General features: G+C 40.6%; 1 protein-coding gene across 12 annotated transcripts in view; it reads right to left on the bottom strand.

The window, feature by feature from the left end:
• Positions 1-21,683, bottom strand: part of dgki (diacylglycerol kinase, iota) — a 64,715-nt gene that overhangs the window by 18,071 nt on the left and 24,961 nt on the right. The window contains exons 1-13 of one of the 12 annotated variants that reach the window (XM_048154908.1): positions 19,017-19,534; positions 14,943-15,051; positions 13,066-13,161; positions 12,512-12,586; positions 10,844-10,900; positions 10,629-10,751; positions 10,467-10,535; positions 9,736-9,852; positions 8,660-8,734; positions 8,339-8,434; positions 3,173-3,255; positions 1,658-1,718; positions 1,277-1,390 (exon numbers count right to left, since the gene is read on the bottom strand). In XM_048154908.1, coding sequence (XP_048010865.1) covers positions 1,277-1,390; positions 1,658-1,718; positions 3,173-3,255; positions 8,339-8,434; positions 8,660-8,734; positions 9,736-9,852; positions 10,467-10,535; positions 10,629-10,751; positions 10,844-10,900; positions 12,512-12,586; positions 13,066-13,161; positions 14,943-15,051; positions 19,017-19,249 — 1,308 coding nt within the window. In that variant the 5' untranslated portion in view covers positions 19,250-19,534. Of the gene's footprint in view, positions 1-1,276; positions 1,391-1,657; positions 1,719-3,172; positions 3,256-8,338; positions 8,435-8,659; positions 8,735-9,735; positions 9,853-10,466; positions 10,536-10,628; positions 10,752-10,843; positions 10,901-12,511; positions 12,587-13,065; positions 13,162-14,942; positions 15,052-19,016; positions 19,535-21,683 lie in introns of those variants that run through there. The other 11 variants (XM_048154912.1, XM_048154913.1, XM_048154909.1 and 8 more) reach the window with 11 other exon arrangements.

Genomic DNA, 21,683 nt, shown 5'->3' with positions numbered 1-21,683 from the left:
TCCAGGCACACGGTCAGAGTATAATGGAAAATAATGAGCGGCATTTATCAGTGACAACCACTTAGCTGGCCAATTGCACAATTACAGCCTCTCAGCCAATCAGAGCAGCCCGATCATATCCAGCTAATGCTGTTTGCTTTCAAACGCTCTTGTGTGGTTTAAAACAAACCAAATAAATTACAAAGGTGCTTTTATTCAGCATTTCATGAGTGAGATGAGGGTGAAATGTGTGATGGATGTCAACTTTCTGTGATTGCAGCATGTTTGCATGAGGAAATGGTGATTTCCACTAGCAATCGTAAGAAAAACGTGCCCCCTAACTAAGAGAGGAGAAAGCATATGTGTTATAAAACTATTTATTTATCATTTAAAGGATTATTTCACTTCAGAATTAAAATTTCCTGATAATTTACTCACCCCCATGTCATCCAAGATTTTTATGTCTGTCTTTCTTCAGTCGAAAAGAAATGAAGGTTTTTGAGGAAAACATTCCAGGATTTTTCTCTATATAGTGGACTTCACTGGGGTTCAATGGGTTGAAGGTCCAAATGTCAGTTTCAGTGCAGCTTCAAAGAGCTCTACATGATCTCAGACGAGGAATACGAGTCTATTCTAGTGAACTGATCTGTCATTTTCTAAAGAAAAAAAAATATATATATACGTTTTAACCACAAATGCTTGTCTTGCACTGCTCTGTGATGCGCCACACATTACGTAATCACATTGCAAAGGTCATGCGTGACGTAGGCGGAAGTATTGATCCAGTGTCTACAAAGCAAACGTGCAAAGATAAAAGATTAAATAAAACGCCCTTTACGAAAAAAGGTAAAACAACGATGCCGGATGATTTTGAAGTTGGAGGAGAAAATGAGATGGAGTTTTTCGCCCTACCGTGGTACTTCCGTCTACGTCACGTGTGACCTTTCTAACGTGATTATGTAATGTGTGGCACATCGTAGAGCAGTGCAAGACGAGCATTTGTGGTTAAAAAGTATATACATTTTTTTTTTTTTTTCGAAAATGAGCGAATCGTTTTGCTAGATAAGACCCTTATTCCTCGTCTAGGATCGTGTAGAGCTCTTTGAAGCTGCAATTTGGACCTTCAACCCGTTGAACCCCATTGTCCACTATATCCTGGAATGTTTTCCTAAAAAACCTTAATTTCTTTTCGACTGAAGAAATAAAGACATAAACATATTGGATGACATGGGGGTGAGTAAATTATCAGGAAATTTTAATTCTGAACTGAACTAATCCGTTAATTTAATTGACTCACCCCTCCCCAGTTCAAAGTCCTGGCAAGGTCATTTCCTGTACCAAGAGGAAGCACAGCTACAGGGGGTTGTGGGTTCATCTGTAGTTCATCTAAGGCTGACAGAATCCAGCCCACCTAGACAAAAGAAGACAAACTACTCATTCAGGGTTAGAAATGCCAAAAGCACTCAGGAAATCCAAGTTACATTTTGCATGAGTCATAGATCTTGAAATTAACCGACACTGCAAACCACAGACCCACCATTAGCTAATTACAGTGTTTCGCCACTGCTTGTTACTTTTCAGTTCATTGTCGTTCCACACATTTGTCACCAGAGGGAGGTGCGTCCAAAATGTCTAAACTTCCTCATATCTGATCATCCCAACATGCACTGCACCTTACCGTTCCATCTCCTCCACAGGCAAGGATGCGAAGATTTGGCACTTTCCTGTATAATTCCAACCTGATGGACAGAGGGAAACAATAGTGATATTTGTTACCGATGCATTTGAAATCAATTAGCATGCTAATTAACATCCATTTAGCATAAAAATCCAAACATAACAGCTGTTTACAGTATTTGGACACTTAAAGGGATACCCAAAAATGAAGATTCTGTCATTTACTCACCCTTAAGTTGTTCCAAACCTGTATGAATTTCTTTCATCTGCTGAACACAAAAGAAGGTATTTTGAAGGATGTCAGAAACCAAACAGCTGATGGACCCCACTGACTTCCATAGTAATTTTTTTTCAGCAGAAGAAAGAAATTCATACAGGTTTGGAACAACTTGAGGGTAAATAAATGATGACAATTTTCATTTTTGGGTGAACTATCCCTTTAAGACACATTTACAAATGACAAATTCACTGCATTAGATAAAATATCAAAGCAAGTATCATTTTCTCAGAATTTAACTTTTCTGAGACATTTTGCAATGACATTGGTAACACTTTACACAAAAGTTTTATTTGTTAACATTAGTTAATTCATTAGGAATCATGAACTAACAATAAACAATACTTTTATGGCATTTTTTAATGTTAATTTCTAAATTCTTTTTACATTTTAAGGTTGTGTAAGCCACCTAACATTCGTTCATGTATTATAAACGAACATGAATTAACAATGAACAATAGTATATTTATAAATTAACATTAACCTACATTGATAAATGCAATAAGTGTTGTTCATTGATAGTACCTAAAGCAATAAATAATGTTAACACGCTGACTTTTAACCAAATGGTGATTTTTAGCAGATGTATGAAGTCAGTTCTCCTAATAGAGTAACCACAAGTGTGGTTCAAAACACATTATTAACTATACACAAAATACATTTTGTCTTCATTTTGAACATGTAATCTATTGTTTTATCATGTAACACTTAAAAACATTAATTTGTTTGACCTTAAAATGTAATTCTTTGAAATAAATGCCACTCGGTTTGATATTTTCTCTTTTTTCCCTCTAATGCAAAGACATTCAGACATTTTTAAGTGTGGATTAAATATTTTGCGGGCCATTGCATGTGTGTGTGTGTGTGTTGGTTTTCTGTTTTAATAGGAGTTTAATCACAGCTCTGTCAGACAGCTCCAAAGAAAAGCCCCCAGCCGCCCAGCTGTGTCTGCCCTCCCATCTTAATTCTCCCTCTCTCTCTCTGTCATCGCTAGAGCCCATCAGAGCGCCTGTGCTGTGCTGCCTCACGGCTCAATTACTGAGACAAACTGAGGCAGTGGGCAGCGGGGAGAGAAGCTTCTAGAACACTGAACTCCCTCACAGAACACAGCACTGCTGAGATCCAACGACTACATAATTAATGTGGTCAGGACAAAGAAATGGTGGGTTAAAGCGCATTAAGGGAGGGAGAGATGATCTGAAACGGAATGAAAGAGAACGCTGAAACCGAGAGACTCACGCTTCTCTGGGCCCTCCCTGAGACAAATCAAACACCTGCCGAGGGTTCAGGATCCACATGAACATCTGCAGCAGCTTAGTCCCCTGAGAACCACAGACAGAAGATCAGACAGAACAAAAGACAGAAAGAACAATAAACAGAGTGACAGACAGACTGATAGCATGACAGAACGACAGACAGAATGACAGACAGGTAGAAAAACAGAATGACAGATAGAACAGACAGACAGAACGACAGACAGAATGATAGACAGAATGATGGACAGAATGATAGAACAACAGATAGACAGACAGATAGATAGAACAGACAAACAGAACGACAGACAGAATTATAGAAAGAATGACAACGATAGATTCAACTGATAGACAGACAGAACAAAAGATAGAAGGACAGACAGAACGTCAGACAGAACGATAGAATGACACAGACAGAAAGACAGAACAACAGACAGATAGAATGACAGACAGAACTATTGAACGACAGACAGAATGCTAGAATGACAGACAATCACAACAATAGAATGACAGACAGAATGATAGATAGAAAGACACAGAATGATAGAATGACAAACAGAACGATAGAATGACAGACAGAACGATAGATAGAAAGACAGAATGATAGAATGACAAACAGAACGATAGAATGACAGACAGACCGATAGAATGACAGACAGAACGATAGATAGAAAGACACAGAATGATAGAACGACAAACAGAACGATAGAACGACAAACAGAACGATAGAATGACAGACAGACTGATAGAATGACAGACAGAACGATAGATAGAAAGACACAAAATGATAGAACGACAAACAGAACGACAGAATGACAGACAGAACAATAGATAGAAAGACAGACAGAATGATAGAACTACTGACAGAACGACAGATAGACAGAATGATAGAACGACAGACAGAACAATAGATAGAACAGACAAAACGATAGAACATCAGACAGAACAATACAATGACAGACAGACAGAAAGAACGATAGAACGACAGATATACATAATAAAAGACAGAACGACAGACAGACAGAATGATAGACAGACAGTGACAGACAGATAGAACGATAGATAGATAGTGACAGACGGACAGACAGAACGATAGAATGACAGACAGAATGATAGACAGACAGTGACAGACAGACAGACAGACAGACAGAACGATAGATAGTGACAGACAGACAGAATGATAGACAGTGACAGACAGACAGACAGAACGATAGAATGACAGACAGAACGATAGATAGAAAGAGAGACAGAATGATAGAACTACTGACAGAAAGACAGAATGAGAGACTGAAGGATAGAACAACAGACAAAACAATAGATAGAACAAGACAGACAGACAGAAAGAACGATAGAACGACAGATATACATAATGAAAGACAGAACAACAGACAGACAGAATGATAGAATGACAGACAGAATGATAGACAGTGACAGACAGACAGACAGAATGATAGACAGTGACAGACAGACAGACAGAATGATATGACAGACAGAACTATAGAATGACAGACAGAACGATAGACAGTGACAGACAGACAGACAGAATGATATGACAGACAGAACTATAGAATGACAGACAGAACGATAGACAGTGACAGACAGACAGACAGAATGATATGACAGACAGAACTATAGAATGACAGACAGAACGATAGACAGTGACAGACAGACAGACAGAACGACAGAATGACAGACAGAATGATAGATAGACAGTGACAGACAGACAGACAGACAGAACGACAGACAGACAGAAAGATAGATAGTGACAGACAGACAGACAGACAGACAGACAGACAGACAGACAGAACGACAGACAGACAGAACGATAGATAGTGACAGACAGACAGAATGACAGACAGACAGAACGATAGACAGACAGAATGATAGATAGTGACAGACAGACAGACAGAATGATAGATAGACAGTGACAGACAGACAGACAGAACGACAGACAGAATGACAGACAGACAGAATGATAGATAGACAGTGACAGACAGACAGAACGACAGACAGAACGATAGATAATGACAGACAGACAGAATAACAGACAGACAGAACGATAGACAGACAGAATGATAGATAGTGACAGACAGACAGAATGACAGACAGACAGAACGATAGACAGACAGAATGATAGATAGTGACAGACAGACAGACAGAACGTCAGACAGAACGATAGAATGACACAGACAGAAAGACAGAACAACAGACAGATAGAATGACAGACAGAACTATTGAACGACAGACAGAATGCTAGAATGACAGACAATCACAACAATAGAATGACAGACAGAATGATAGATAGAAAGACACAGAATGATAGAATGACAAACAGAACGATAGAATGACAGACAGAACGATAGATAGAAAGACAGAATGATAGAATGACAAACAGAACGATAGAATGACAGACAGACCGATAGAATGACAGACAGAACAATAGATAGAAAGACACAAAATGATAGAACGACAAACAGAACGACAGAATGACAGACAGAACAATAGATAGAAAGACAGACAGAATGATAGAACTACTGACAGAACGACAGATAGACAGAATGATAGAACGACAGACAGAACAATAGATAGAACAGACAAAACGATAGAACATCAGACAGAACAATACAATGACAGACAGACAGAAAGAACGATAGAACGACAGATATACATAATAAAAGACAGAACGACAGACAGACAGTGACAGACAGACAGAACGATAGATAGTGACAGACGGACAGACAGAACGATAGAATGACAAACAGAATGATAGACAGACAGTGACAGACAGACAGACAGACAGAACGATAGATAGTGACAGACAGACAGAATGATAGACAGTGACAGACAGACAGACAGAACGATAGAATGACAGACAGAACGATAGATAGAAAGAGAGACAGAATGATAGAACTACTGACAGAAAGACAGAATGAGAGACTGAAGGATAGAACAACAGACAAAACAATAGATAGAACAAGACAGACAGACAGAAAGAACGATAGAACGACAGATATACATAATGAAAGACAGAACAACAGACAGACAGAATGATAGAATGACAGACAGAATGATAGACAGTGACAGACAGACAGAATGATAGACAGTGACAGACAGACAGACAGAATGATATGACAGACAGAACTATAGAATGACAGACAGAACGATAGACAGTGACAGACAGACAGACAGAATGATATGACAGACAGAACTATAGAATGACAGACAGAACGATAGATAGTGACAGACAGACAGACAGAATGATATGACAGACAGAACTATAGAATGACAGACAGAACGATAGACAGTGACAGACAGACAGACAGAACGACAGAATGACAGACAGAATGATAGATAGACAGTGACAGACAGACAGACAGAACGACAGACAGACAGAAAGATAGATAGTGACAGACAGACAGACAGACAGACAGAACGACAGACAGACAGAACGATAGATAGTGACAGACAGACAGAATGACAGACAGAACGATAGACAGACAGAATGATAGATAGTGACAGACAGACAGACAGAATGATAGATAGACAGTGACAGACAGACAGACAGAATGACAGACAGAACGACAGACAGACAGAATGATAGATAGACAGTGACAGACAGACAGAACGACAGACAGAACGATAGATAATGACAGACAGACAGAATAACAGACAGACAGAACGATAGACAGACAGAATGATAGATAGTGACAGACAGACAGAATGACAGACAGACAGAACGATAGACAGACAGAATGATAGATAGTGACAGACAGACAGACAGAACGACAGACAGAACGATAGATAGTGACAGACAGACAGAAAGATAGATAGTGACAGACAGACAGACAGACAGACAGAACGACAGACAGAACGATAGATAGTGACAGACAGACAGAAAGATAGATAGTGACAGACAGACAGACAGACAGACAGAACGACAGACAGACAGAACGATAGATAGTGACAGACAGACAGAATGACAGACAGACAGAACGATAGACAGACAGAATGATAGATAGTGACAGACAGACAGAATGACAGACAGAACGATAGATAGTGACAGACAGACAGAATGACAGACAGACAGAACGATAGACAGACAGAATGATAGATAGTGACAGACAGACAGAATGACAGACAGAACGATAGATAGTGACAGACAGACAGAACTATAGAACGATAGACACAGAATGATAGATAGTGACAGACAGACAGAATGACAGACAGACAGAATGATAGATAGTGACAGACAGACAGACAGAACGACAGACAGACAGAATGATAGATAGTGACAGACAGACAGACAGAACGACAGACAGACAGAACGATAGATAGTGACAGACAGACAGACAGAACGACAGACAGAACGATAGATAGTGACAGACAGACAGAACTATAGAACGATAGACACAGAATGATAGATAGTGACAGACAGACAGAATGACAGACAGACAGAATGATAGATAGTGACAGACAGAACGACAGACAGACAGAACGATAGATAGTGACAGACAGACAGACAGACAGAACGACAGACAGACAGAACGATAGATAGTGACAGACAGACAGAATGACAGACAGACAGAACGATAGACAGACAGAATGATAGATAGTGACAGACAGACAGACAGACAGAATGATAGATAGAACGACAGACAGACAGAATGATAGATAGTGACAGACAGACAGACAGACAGAACGACAGACAGAACGACAGACAGACAGAATGATAGATAGACAGTGACAGACAGACAGAACTATAGAACGATAGACATACAGAATGATAGATAGACAGTGACAGACAGACAGACAGAACGACAGACAGACAGAATGATAGATAGACAGTGACAGACAGACAGAACGACAGACAGAACGACAGACAGACAGAATGATAGATAGATAGTGACAGACAGACAGAACTATAGAACGATAGACAGACAGAATGATAGATAGACAGTGACAGACAGACAGACAGAACGACAGACAGAACGATAGATAGTGACAGACAGACAGACAGACAGAACGATAGATAGTGACAGACAGACAGAACTATAGAACGACAGACAGACAGAACGACAGACAGACAGAATGATAGATAGAATGACAGACAGACAGATAACTCCTCTATCAGTCTCTCTATACAGTGCATCACCTGGTTTCCGCCGCTCTTGGGGTTGACAAACACCAGCACTGGTTTCATCAGCGGTGAGGGCAGCGGCTTCAGCATGAACGGACGCCATTTTGACTCCTGTCATTTCAAAGTCACTTCATTATACTTCAAATAAATGCACACGTTTGTACACAAATACACACACACACACACACACACACACACACACACACACACACACATTGCAGTAGTAAGCTGTGGGGACAGATGATCACTGAGCAGGAGTTAAGGGAAGAAAGGCCCTCAGAAGACATTGTGGCATCATTTAAAAGGAGGGACAGGACAGGAATCAGATCTACTCACATCCGTGCCCTTTTTGCTGGCTCTTCTTTTGAACGACGTCCGTTTTTTCCTTCGAGTGGAGTTTTTAAATGAGCTCTGGGACACAGGAAAAAGACGTCGACTAAGCCAAAACATACCAAAACCAACTCGAGCAGGACCAAGCTATAGTTTTACCATTACTGATAGAAGTGTTCATTTCAAATTAAAGGAATAGTTCACCCAAAATGTAAAACTTATTCATCACTTTTTCACCCTCATGATGCTCCAAACATGTTGAGATGAGAAGAAAGTTCACACTCCTCTTTTCTACCAAAAAATGCAAAGAGTGACAGCTGTCCAAAAAGGGCAAAAAAGCAGTAGTTGTTCAGCATCTTCTGGAGTCATTTAATGACGAAAATACCAACATTTAAGACTTTATTTCCTAAAAAGCTTCCTCTGGTCTTAAACTCATTCACATTGTTTAAAAAAGAGCAATGTGAACATTCTGCAAAACATCTTTTATTTTATTTAACAAAATAAAAAGTCATATGGGTTCAGCACGACATGAGGAGTACAGATTTTCCTTGGTTGAACTATTCCAACAACAGTTTGAGTACAAACAAGCAACTTCCCTTTTAGCAACTCCTGAATTGAAAGTAGCAGTGACATGCCACATTTCAAAAACCTGCCCCATCAATGCATACAGCAAATCCACCAATCATAGCTGAGCGTGTCATCAGAGTGGGCATGGTCTAAATATCTTCAATGACTGTTGATATGATGGGTCAGTTTTTGATCAATTCAATTCTAGCTTTTAATGCAACAGATAAACTGTGATGTTGAAAGTGTAGGAAACAATGAAAGAAGCTCCATATAAAATATGTAGAGGAGTTTTAATGAAACGCGATGTTACTGATATAAAATCTCGCAGCATCAAAGCATATTAATGCTGAAGATGATCAGCAGAAGAAGACAAGAGCATACAGCCCAGCTTCAAAACACAATCTAGTGTCACTTTGCATTAGCATCTCCTTCAGGACATTACATAAACCTCGCTTCATAAAGTGCTAATAAAAACCCAAACAGATGCAAACAGCAGCCGTCTGAGGTGAGCGTACCTGCGGCTTCCTGACTTTGATGATCCAGGAAGGGGGTACGATGACCCCGGCGTGAGCTCCCAGTGAGCAGGGCTCCTCGATCTGATGGAGCATGAAGCATGTGACCTTATTGTGGAACTGTGATAGACAAAAAGGAAAAGAGATGGATCAAGTATGCATCACATAAACCAGTGAGGTTTTGGGAGTTAAACTCTAGGGATGTAACAGTATTCGTCCCGAGTCGTCATGGTTCAATGCATACAGTCAGACGACGAATACAGTCAGTCACAGGCGATCCCCACTCCAATCCAGAAGGGGGCGCGCGAGGTAATGCAACGCTGTTTGCTAACCCCCACAACAGGAAAAAGCGCAGAAGAAGAACAGCAGACGATCTATGCATAGATATGTTGACGTGTAATCTCTCAATAAGCGTTTCAACCGCAGAAAGACATCAATAAAACAGCTTGAGAATAATATCTCACATAGCATTACATTTACCTCAGGCAAGTCATTTAGTGTCCACAGCATGCTATTTCACTAGAGAAATGAACTCTAGAGAAGAGCATTTCACTAAATATATGCACTATATTAGCTTATATATTCATTATATTTACATTACCTGTTATTAATGTATCAATTATTTAATATATGTTTAAATGTTTACATTTTTATTCTTAAGAAAATGTTAATTATAATTGAATTAATTTAAAGAGAGAGACAGAATTTGTTCACTGTTGTGACGTGACACTCACTGCCAGCTTGCACCAGGAGCAGCTGATGGCCACGATCTCCTTACTATGGAAGAACTTCTGCGGGAAACTCTACAATGAAAGTGAAGGATTGCATTAACACACTTGACTTTTGCACAACAAACTGGCCACTCTCCTTCAACAAAACCTGACAGTGTGACATACTTTGCCGCACTGACGACACTTCCCCTCTTGCCGCCGGCGGTGGACCCAGTGATGTCTCAAAACGTTCTGCTGTCGCAAACAGACACAACGGGTCACATGTAAACGTGCCAACAAGGGTTCATTCTGCCATAGCACATAAAGTACAATAAGTATACGTCAAAGCAACTTCAGAGTGATGCATGATTTGAAGTCATGTGGCGATGAAGTCGACTCACATCTCTAAGGCATCGAGAGCCGCCTTCTCTGAAGGTGGGTTTGCAGCGGAAGTTGATCTGTGAGGGAGAGATAATGTAGTTTAATACTTTACATTAATACTTATATACACTCACCGGCCACTTTATTAGGTACACCTGTTCAACTGCTTGTTAAAGCAAATATCTAATCAACCAATCACACAGAAGCAACTCAATGCATTTAGGCATGTATAAATGCTAAAGACGATCTGCTGAAGTTCAAACTGAGCATCAGAATGGGGAAGGAAGATGATTTAAGTGACTTTGAACGTAGCATGGTTGTTGGTGCCAGACAGGCTGGTCAGAGTATTTCAGAAACTGCTGATCTACTTGGATTTTCACGCACAACCATCTCTAGGGTTTACAGAGAATGGTCCATAAAAGAGAAGAAAATCCAGTGAGCGGCAGTTCTGTGGGTGAACATGCCTCGACTGGTTCCAGCTGATAGAAAGGCAACAGTAACTCAAATAAGCACTCGTTACAACTGAGGTCTGCAGAAGAGCATCTCTGAACACACCTTCGAAGCAGATGGGCTACAGCAGCAGAACACACACCGGGTGCCACTCATGAACAGAAAACTGAGGCTATAATTCACAAGGACTGGAAAAACATTGGAAAAACATTGCCTGGTCTGATGAGTCTCGATTTCTGCTGCGACATTCAGATTTACTTGACGTAAACAACATGAATGCATGGATCCATCCTGCCTTGAATCAATGGTTCAGACTGCTGGTGTGAGGGATATTTTCTTGGCACACTTTGTGCCCCTTTTGGGCCTACCTGAGTATTGTTGCTAATCATGTCCATCCCTTTATGTCCACATCTTCTGATGGCTACTTCCAGCAGAATAACGCACTATATCACAAAGCTCAAACCATCTCAAACTGGTTTCTTGAACATTTCAATGAGTTACCTATACTCAAATGGCCTAAAAACCCAATGTAAGTCACCAGTCACAAGATTTCAATCCAATAGAGAACTTTTGGGATGTGCTGGAACGGAAGATTTGCATCATGGATGTGCAGCCAAGAAATCTGCAGCAACTGTGTGATGCTATCATGTCAATATGGACCAAAATCTCTAAGGAATGTTTCCAGCACCTTGTTGAATCAATGCCATGAAGCATTAAGGCAGTTCTGAAGGCAAAAGGGGGTCCAACCCAGTCCGAGCAAGGTGTACCTAATAAAGTGGCCGGTGAGTGTATATACACACAATATATTATGAATATTAGTATTAGTATTATATATTTAACAAATTTAACAAACAATAAAAAGACAGTCTGAACGTTTAGTTAATTCTACAGAATTTCTAATATATTTAATTCAATAACTGAACCAAAAACAGACATTACCACATAGTAAAATATAAACATTTTTAATTAAATGGATATTGTGATATATACGGTTACCTTGATATTCTTTCACATCTATTCACACAATTGTACTGATAACTATATTTGAACATCGCAACAGCAGGGACCCACAACTCCTGATCCTAAAACCCATAACTGCAGTATCTAGATTATACCATCTCATCCCATTTCATTATCCTCCTGATGTCTGTTTGAAGAGACAAACGTCAGAGTTCATCTGCGGAGGGCGTACTTCTGACGTGCATGAGAATGAAACGGATATTTCTGTCTCCGCTCACCTTGTCCAACTCCTCGATACACGCCGTGTGGACCACGATCTTACAGGCTGCACACTTCCTCCGGGGAGCCGACTTCTTAAAGAGAACCGAACAGCACAAAACACACAATGATTTGTCATAGAGCAATAGCCTGAGCAAACGCACACATCTATGATGCATCTTTTAATTCAATTGTAAAAGGAATATGCTCTCACTGCACTCTCATCTTCAGCTGTAAAAAGCTTGTTTCCTCTGAGGCAAGGAAGGATTTTGCCAACCACTTGAAGTGGCAATAATAGAGTTTCTACGGCTCTTGAAAACATCAGAGAGCAGCGCCGCGTTTTAACAAAAGCCTAACAAAATCCTTTTACCTGCCGAACATTCTCAGACTAATAGCTGCCTCTTCCTTTCAATACACACCAGCCTCACATTATCTCATAAAAGAAAATGTCACTGCTAAAACGCTCTAATGACACTCTCTTCTCTGCCTTCAGCTAGCTCTCTAAATACAGCAACTGTCTGACTTCTCTCCAGTTCTTTTCATCCGTTTAAACCTGTTTAAACACGACACTCACTGCAATCTTGACCAAGCACGTCTCTTCACCCAGGTAGCAGAGATCCCCGGAGCAGTTCGTCTCCAGCCACAGGTGATCACCATTCACTGCGTTTTCCTGTGCGCAGGAAGATCAGATCAAAAGTTTTGTGGCTTTTAGACCATCATCTGCATGCTTGCTCACAAAATTAGCAGATATACACATTTACATTACTCTTCCAGGAAAACAAACCAAAAACATTGATCAAATGCTCTCTAGAATGAAAAAATCCCTTCATGCTAAATGATCATCACGGTTCATGGCTATTATAACAACTTCCATGGATGCAGTTATACATATAGCTATAATAGCTGAATTTAACATTTGATGAACTTTGCACTATTTTTGTCACTATTATCTTCTGTAGAGCTGCTTTATATTTGAGCTGAGTTCGCTTCATACCTAAATTGAGCTGAATCACATTATTGTCTTTTAAGCGCTGCTTTACAGCTGAAACTGTATTAGTTTCATGACTGAAGAACTTTGGAACACTAATGCTGTTTCTTTTTACTGTAAAGCTGCTTTGAAACAATCTGTATTTTATAAACGTACATAAATAAATGTAACTTAAATTGACTTGACATATGCAATTGAGCATTTAAATGCAAAAACATTCAGCTTCCTGCATTCAATTCACACACATTGTGAGGCTTCAATTAGCGCTGCCTCGTACACACACTTAGCAGCTTTAGGAAGGCGCATTAATGTTTGATGGCTGCGCTGGTCACGTCGGGAACTAGCGGGGAAGGAAAGGCCAGCAAAGACGCACAGGAAGCGTCCCGCTGGGCTCCGCCCCCTTAGCAGTCTCCATCTGTACACACAGCACCTGGATTAACGAGTCTCTCTTTTGCCATGCCAACCGTCTTTGCGGGACCCGCCCACGGCAAACAACACCCACCAGTCCGAATGTGCTGATATGTGCAAAACAAATCTTCTAAGGCTTTAGTCTTGGAATGTCACATACTGTATTATATAGGCCTATATATATATATAAAAAAACTCACTATATATTATGCTTACATTGTATTTTAAGGGGAAAAACAATGCAACATTCTAAACTAGTGCCACTTGCCTGTGCCAAACTCATTAAAATAGGGGCTTTCGCACTGGTTAGTTAAAGGAGCTCAGTTATATGAACTAACTACCATGGCGATCCCCCGAGAACTAAATTTTCCCCTAGGGCCATTTTCCTGGTTGCATTTGCACCGCCAGTAGGAACTCTGAAATGATGTAAGCCGGTTGACAGTGATGCCATTTAAACGCGGCATTCAACAAAGTCAACAACTGAAGGATGGTGGTCACCATGAACGGAGCTGTGTTTTTGTTGTGTCATGGGCAATGTTGGGGAAAGTTACTTTTAAAAGTAATGCATTACAATATTGTAATACTCCCAAAAAAAGTAACTAAATGCGCTATTTAGTTACTTTTTATAGAAAGTAATGCGTTACATTACTTTTGCATTACTTTTTCCTCACCTGGGCTGGGCTTGCTTGTTTGTTTTTTAATAATCTGATTACATAACTCAAGTTACTTTTAATGTGTTACCCCCAATACTGGTCTTAGGTTTTGTGATAATGGAGATGGAATAGACATTATGCATTTAAAAGAGCAAAAAGGAGGGCTACAAGAAAGGTGTTATTTTAACTAAAATCCTTCCCAGTTCCTGCAGTGCAAACACGCCAAAAAGCGGGTACTTCCGGCAATAGTTATAGGAACTATGGTGGTTGCTTGTTGGTTACTTATTGGCTTAAGTCACATGGACCCATGTCTATATCAAAGTACCATATGATATCATCAAAGCACTGCCAGTATGCAGTTGGATAGACAATCAGAATTAAAGACAGATGAAGAACACTTACGCTCCAGTCCACTGTGTTGCGGAGCTCCTTGGCAGGTCCATTGCTCAGAGCAGGGAAGGGATTCTGTGCTGGACCCAAATGCTGGAGGCCTGACCGCGAGATGGCTTTCCTACAAAACAGAATGACCACAAATAGCTTCAGTCCAAGACTGAGTAAATGCATTCAAGAGAAAATAATGAGACCTTGCTGAGCTGAAGGTTTTGACATCTGGGCTAAGCTCCTTGCTGTTGCACATAAAAGGACTAGTCATCATGGATCTAAACTGGGGACACACTACAAACACACACAACAGGAGACGGCCGTCTACCTTGTGCCAGTATCAAAATGATCCAGACCAATCTGTTAACCAGTCTGCTTGGCCAGGAAGTTCCCATAATTCCCTGCATGCAAAGAGAGCCTCTACCTCATATGGTATGAAATGGGCAGAGAAGGCTGTTCTTAGACACGATGTGTGTGTGTGTGTGTGTGTGTGTTTGTGTGTGTGTCTCAGCAAGGGGCTTGCATGAGTCAGTATTGTATGATCACTTTCCCTGTCTGTCATTATTCCACAGAAATGGCCTCATCACATACCAGTATCACAGATAGATCACAGCAGGATAACCCCCAAACTCAACCAACTTTCAGAAACTTCCCCAGCTCAAATTTTTGATTTTGTTCATTTTTTTTTTCTGAAGAAAGACAATCATAAACACTGATGAAAGCCAAAATATTAAATGCCATAGATGCATATTTACAGAGTAATCCAATGTTTTGTAGAGGGGGGTCAAATTACAGGGGGTAAAAATGACAGCATCATTATTTCATTTTTACACTGAGATTGGAAGGTCTATTAGTTAGATATGTTGACTTTAGCAATCTTTGTTGCATTATATTCCAACAGTGACCATTCAAAAATGGGGAAAAAACACATCTTGTGTTTTTTGCCAGAAGTTTGCATGCCTGTAATTCAAGAAGTATTAAAGATATCTCAATGTCCTTTTAGATTTTGGTTTTTAACAAACTTTTCTTTTGGTATCTTATTTTCTACAGCACAATATGCTTCATTTACAGAAATATGAGGATTTTAATGTGGCTCCATGAGTAAATTGGTAAATTTTACACATTTTCAGTGGTCAAAAAAATCAAATGTGGGTCATTTTACATATAGCTAATACTTTTTTCTTTTAAAGAGGAATATCTGAAGAACAAATGATGTTGAAACTAGAAATGTATCTAATTTTTTTCTAATGAAACAACTGCATAGAACATTACTGTCGGAGTGCTATAAATTATGTTTTTCCAAAGTTTGCATGCCTGTTCTTTCACCAGAAAAATAATTATCAAAATCAATTTTTTTTTTAGCCAGGGAGTTAACATGGAATGACTTTAGTTTGGAAATGAGTTTTTACCAAAATACCAGGCATTTATGAATGTGCATAATCAAAAATAGTTTCACATTATTATAAAACCATCTACAGGTGGCTTTTTTATAAGCAACATAAGATATTTAAAAATAACATTTGTAGACAAAACAAACTGCCCATACAAACACAAAGAGAGCAATTATGTATGTGGCCAATACATTGATCATTAACATCTATATCAGCATATTAGCATGTTCATTAGCATACTAGATACCTGCATTAAAAATCTATGGCTATAATAGTGATCATGTAGTATGTGTGTTTTATATCTCCAGCCGCATTATTTGCAAGTCCACCTGTTGTGCATATTAAAGTGTGTAACTGAACTTGCTGAAACTCCAAGCTCCTTCCTCAAAAACTCTTGCTACCTGATCTTCCTCCAAAAGGCTCAGTATTTAACATAGTAAACACAGTGCCATATGGCCGTCCCTTTTGAAGTGAAGGTTGAAAGTGACCCCACGCTCTGTGTATAATTTTACACAAACTCACGACACAAGCAATAGAGTCAGGGGGTGAAAAGAACAACGGATGAGGAAATGGTGGGACAGCCACCTGACACCCTGCTGAAAGTTTCAAATCCTCATCTAAAATTATCCCGTTCAGAAAGAACACAAGCGAGAGTCTAGTTACGAGCTCTTTTGTAAAGCGAGCTGGGGCCACGGGATCACACACCTTTACCCTCCGAGCTAAAAATAGAGCCACTGTTGGAAGACATGTGCGTTGAAAACATGCCACTGTGACGAAATGTGGTGAAGGCCAGGAACATGACAACAAATAGACATAAACAAATGTTATATACATAGAATAGAACAAAAATCACAAACAAGATCTCTTTAACATCTCAATTGCTTCTCCTATACACCAGCATGCTAAAATGGAGACAAAATGAAGACTTAAGTTCTCAGTTTTTTCTACTGACAAAAATTAAGGTAACACTTTGGTATGGTGAACACATATTCACTATTAACTACGACTTTTGCCTCAATGAACTCTTAATTTACTGCTTATTAATAGTTAGTAAGGTAGTTGTTGTAGCGTTTAAGTTTAGGTATGGGGTACTGGGTAGGATTAAGGGATGTAGATTATGGTCATGCAGAATAAGGCATTAATATGTGCTTTATAAGTACTAATAAACAGCCAATATGCAAGCTAATAAGCAACTAGTTAAAAGTGAGAATTGTTCCCCACACTAAAGCGTTACCAAAAGTATCTAACATGTCTCCTTAAGGTTTTCAGAAGAGATCTCAAGGTCTTTCTCATTAGACACATTTTTTTTAAAGATTTATTTTTGGCATTTTTGCCTTTATTATGATAGGACAGTAAGCAGACAGGAAGCGAAGTGGGAGAGAGCGAGGAGGTTGGTTGTAGGTCCTCGAGCCGGGATTCGAACTCGGGTCGCCCGAAGCACAACGGCGCTATATGTCGGTGCACTGCCCACGAGGCTATCGGTGCCGACCGCCTTAGACAATGTTGACACTTCTTCCAGAAGTCTCCAGAGTGACTTGTGAGCAAAAAAATTTTCTTGTGGGATAAGATGACACATGCATCTGAAAAAAGGCCATTGTGACAAAATGCTGTGAAGGAAACATGCAAAACATACATGCAATATGCAATACAGGGAGCTGAGTGAGAAGGCTTGCATTAGAAAGCAACGTGACTACTGAATTATTAGTGTCACATGCTTCAGGCACAGCAAGCAAGCATGTCTTTCTTGTGCCTGTGAATGAGTTAAATGTTGAATGGTCAAGACAGGACTAAACTGACAAAGTTGAAGAGGTTGAGAACTCCATATCCTCTTTACCACTGCAGTCAGGTAAATGAGTAACGCATTTCTGTTTAATATTATTCCATGGCATTAAGCAAATCAATCAACGATGTCCACTGTTTAAAGACACCTTACATTAGGGTGTACAATCAGTCCTGGGTAAACACAGTGTCATTTCGTGGACAGCAGAACATATCACTAGAAAGTAATCAACTGAGTGCATGGCACGCAGGCAGAATGGAACACAATTTGAGATAAAGGATACGCCACATGCCGACCAGAGCCGGTGGAAACAGACAGGAAGAGCAATCAGGGAGACTGCTATAATGGAATTAGTTCTACTAAAACGGGCTCTGACAGTGGTCTGGCTTCACCGAGAGATTTCAGATGGATGATGTGCATGTGTGTGACATTTATCATCGGCCAGTATTAATTTGCCGTGCAAGCTCCTGTTTATCCAAGAGGCAGACATGAAGGGATGGACAGAGGGTTTACATGTGCAAACGCAAGGGGATGTGTGTTCAATTTAGCGGCCACTGACTCTCCCTCCCTCCCACGACACCCTGCGGTAATATCATCCCTCCTGTGTAGTCATGGCAACAGTCCAACACACGCCACCGTTGGTGTATTTAAGTCTTAAATCTTGTTGTCAGCATCATAATCTCTGTCCCCACTCCCATTGTCTCGGCCAATTAGGTTTTGTAGTTGTGTGTGGGTTGAAAACTCCCTCCATGCTTTAAGTCAGGTGTCAACCCACGTACACAGCTATGATATCATCTCTCCGCGCCGCCCACTCTCGATCTCGGAGAGAAAAGAAGTAAAAGTGTGGAGTTCAGCTGCTGAAGTGATATAAAGCAACACCTGGGCCAAATAGAGTGAAAAAGGCACCACAAAGCTGTCACTAACCTGTAGCCCAGAAGCCTGTGGTACCAGGTGACCTTCCGCTTCCGCCCTTTCCCGCATACTCGGTTCTCCTCTACTGTCCTCTGGGCCCTGATCATCCTTCCATTTTGCCTTTTCAATCTGTTTCCTCCTTTCCTAACTACCGGTGTGCTTCCCACCTCTTCTCCAGCAGCATCCGAAGTTGGGCAAGGCTCACTTCCACCGGTGCAAGGTAGGCTGACATCACTGTTACACATGGCTGCCTGCTAGAGCCCAAGCACGCCTAACACACCCAATCGTGCACCCTCCCGCTGCCAGTGTAGCGCTGAGATCATCATGCCGTCAGATAGCTGAGACCTGACGGAGGACACCTGAGAACCGTGGGGCGTGTATGGGTGTCAGATCCTGTCCTGTCACCAGAGACAGACAAGAATCTCTCGCAATCATCATTGCCATCGTTACCCCCAGAGAACCAAACCACAAGGTCAGCCCCACGTCTAGCACTTTGAGCTATTTTAAGGACTATTATGTAACCCAAGATGACCTTCTGCAAGACAATCTATGGGCAACCTGTTACAAAGGGACACTTTATCCATGGATCTGTTAGTCTAAAGGAGTATTTGACTGTCTCTCTGCTCTGCCTAGACTGATTGAGTGACTCTACAGGATGTGACTTAATTTGGTGACCTCACACTTTGATGATGCAAAGCTTTTTGTGAGGAGTCTGATTATGTAAGGGCTAATGGTCATGGATCTATGTTGTTCAGTTAGTGCCTGGTGACGTATGCCAGCAAGTTCTTTCATGATTTGACTAGTGATTGTGAAAGAGTGAAAATGAATGATCCTTGTTCATGTCTTGTCAACAAGTAACGTGAAGACAACGAATGATCTGGAAGCGATCTTCTGGAATTGCTTGCAGGACGAGTCTCTGATCTTAACTCCTGAATCTCTTTTTCTCTTTCTACTTCTGCTTTGCTAAGTCTCTCCTTGCAACTCTATAACTGGGTCAGTGTGCTCGCTGTGATTCTACCCGCCCGCAGGGCCCTGGCGAACATGCACTTGAAGGACAGCTTCTCTGAGCCTTAGCATTATCAGCTTCCTCAAGGCTACTGGTGCTCCACAACACAATCCTTCCTCTCCTCATTTTCATCGGAGCAGGATGTCCTTGACACAGACCTTTTTCTCACGCCTCCCTCTCGCTCCAGAGATTAAGATCTGAGACTCTGCACTGGGGGATGAAGAAACGCAAGCAAGAGAAAGATGTGCCAAAGGTAATAAGTGTAACAAAATCAACGTGTACGCAGAGCTCCCGCGAGACCCCAAGACTGAGAGGAATCTTGGGCAGATCGGTGATTAGTGCTAATTTAATCTTTGTGCTTTTATCTGAAGCCAGCAGCGTCCTGATAAGAACGTGATGAACAGAACAACACAAGAATGTATCAAGAGGCAATACAAAATGTTCTAGATAAGAACATCACACATTAACAGCACTTCATTTTTAGGACACGTCTTGTTATCGGTTATCAAATTAACAGTACGCAGGTTTCCCACAAGTCTTCTTATACATGTGTGTCAGATTTGGGACATTCCATACATTACATAGCTATAAAAGCATCAGGAATCCCGCTGGGGATAACTTCTTTCTTGTTGTGTTCAAAGCAGCAACTGTGCACAGCAGTCCCAGCAGTGGGAAACAGTAACCAGAAGGCTGCTGGTTTGAACCCAACAAGAAACGAATGATCACCATTGTGCTCTTGAGGACTTTGTCCTTGCAATAGTGTACTGCTAGTCACTCTGGATAAAAGCGACTACTTGTTCCGGGTTTCCCAAGCTTTTTTGAACCAAGCACTCCAAAGGTTCCCAGACCCTGTGGTAAATGAATGCTTGCTCTTCCAGAGCCATCCATTGCTGCTGTAAAATATACACATGTTCCTCAAAATGTTCTCAGAGGAACATGCTGATTTCAGCATCATACCTGCTGCAAGTCAGGAGAGAAATAAAAATTTTCAGACCCTTCATGCAACTACAAATGCTTTGCACGCTTACTCTATCCCAAGGCAAGGATGCAGTTTCTAAACTACTGCATTTACGCTAATGTTTCCTGAATAAATGTGTGGTCAGGGTATTAGTCATTCGGTTTGTATGTGTTGGGGCTGAATTCCCTCAGGTCAGGGTCTTTTTGTATGTGTGTGTCTGTGATGTTGTTGTTGTGACTATGTGTTCATGTGTGTGCCGGATGGAGACACATTTCTCTCATTTGCCCCTGAGCTCTGTCACTGCAGCCTGACACACACCTACTGACAATGGCAGGAAAACTACACACAAACACACATACACACACTCAAGCAAACTCAGCACATACATCACACTTGTGACCGGATCATGGGGAAGAAATAGAAGTTGTAGGTGGACATATCCGTGGGCAGATCCAATCATAAATGGGTGTTTCTTCACCTATGGACACTTCTGGCATGGTTGACCAAAAGTGAAAAAATAAACTCATGTAAACACTTTTCACACTCTCACTAGTTTATATACTAACAAATTTCCAAAACTGCATATACACACATTTCAAATGATATTATGCATATTATTATGTGGTGGAAAGGACATTGTAAGAGTTTTTTAATAAAATGGCCAATTTTGTATTCTTTTTAATGTTAGCATTTAATGTATTCTAAATACATTTTT

The sequence above is a fragment of the Megalobrama amblycephala genome, linkage group LG14 (genome assembly GCF_018812025.1).
Source record: "Megalobrama amblycephala isolate DHTTF-2021 linkage group LG14, ASM1881202v1, whole genome shotgun sequence".
In the NCBI taxonomy this organism is placed as follows: domain Eukaryota; kingdom Metazoa; phylum Chordata; class Actinopteri; order Cypriniformes; family Xenocyprididae; genus Megalobrama; species Megalobrama amblycephala.
Note: the sequence above shows the minus strand (reverse complement) of the source record. Positions and strands in the feature narration are given on the sequence as shown.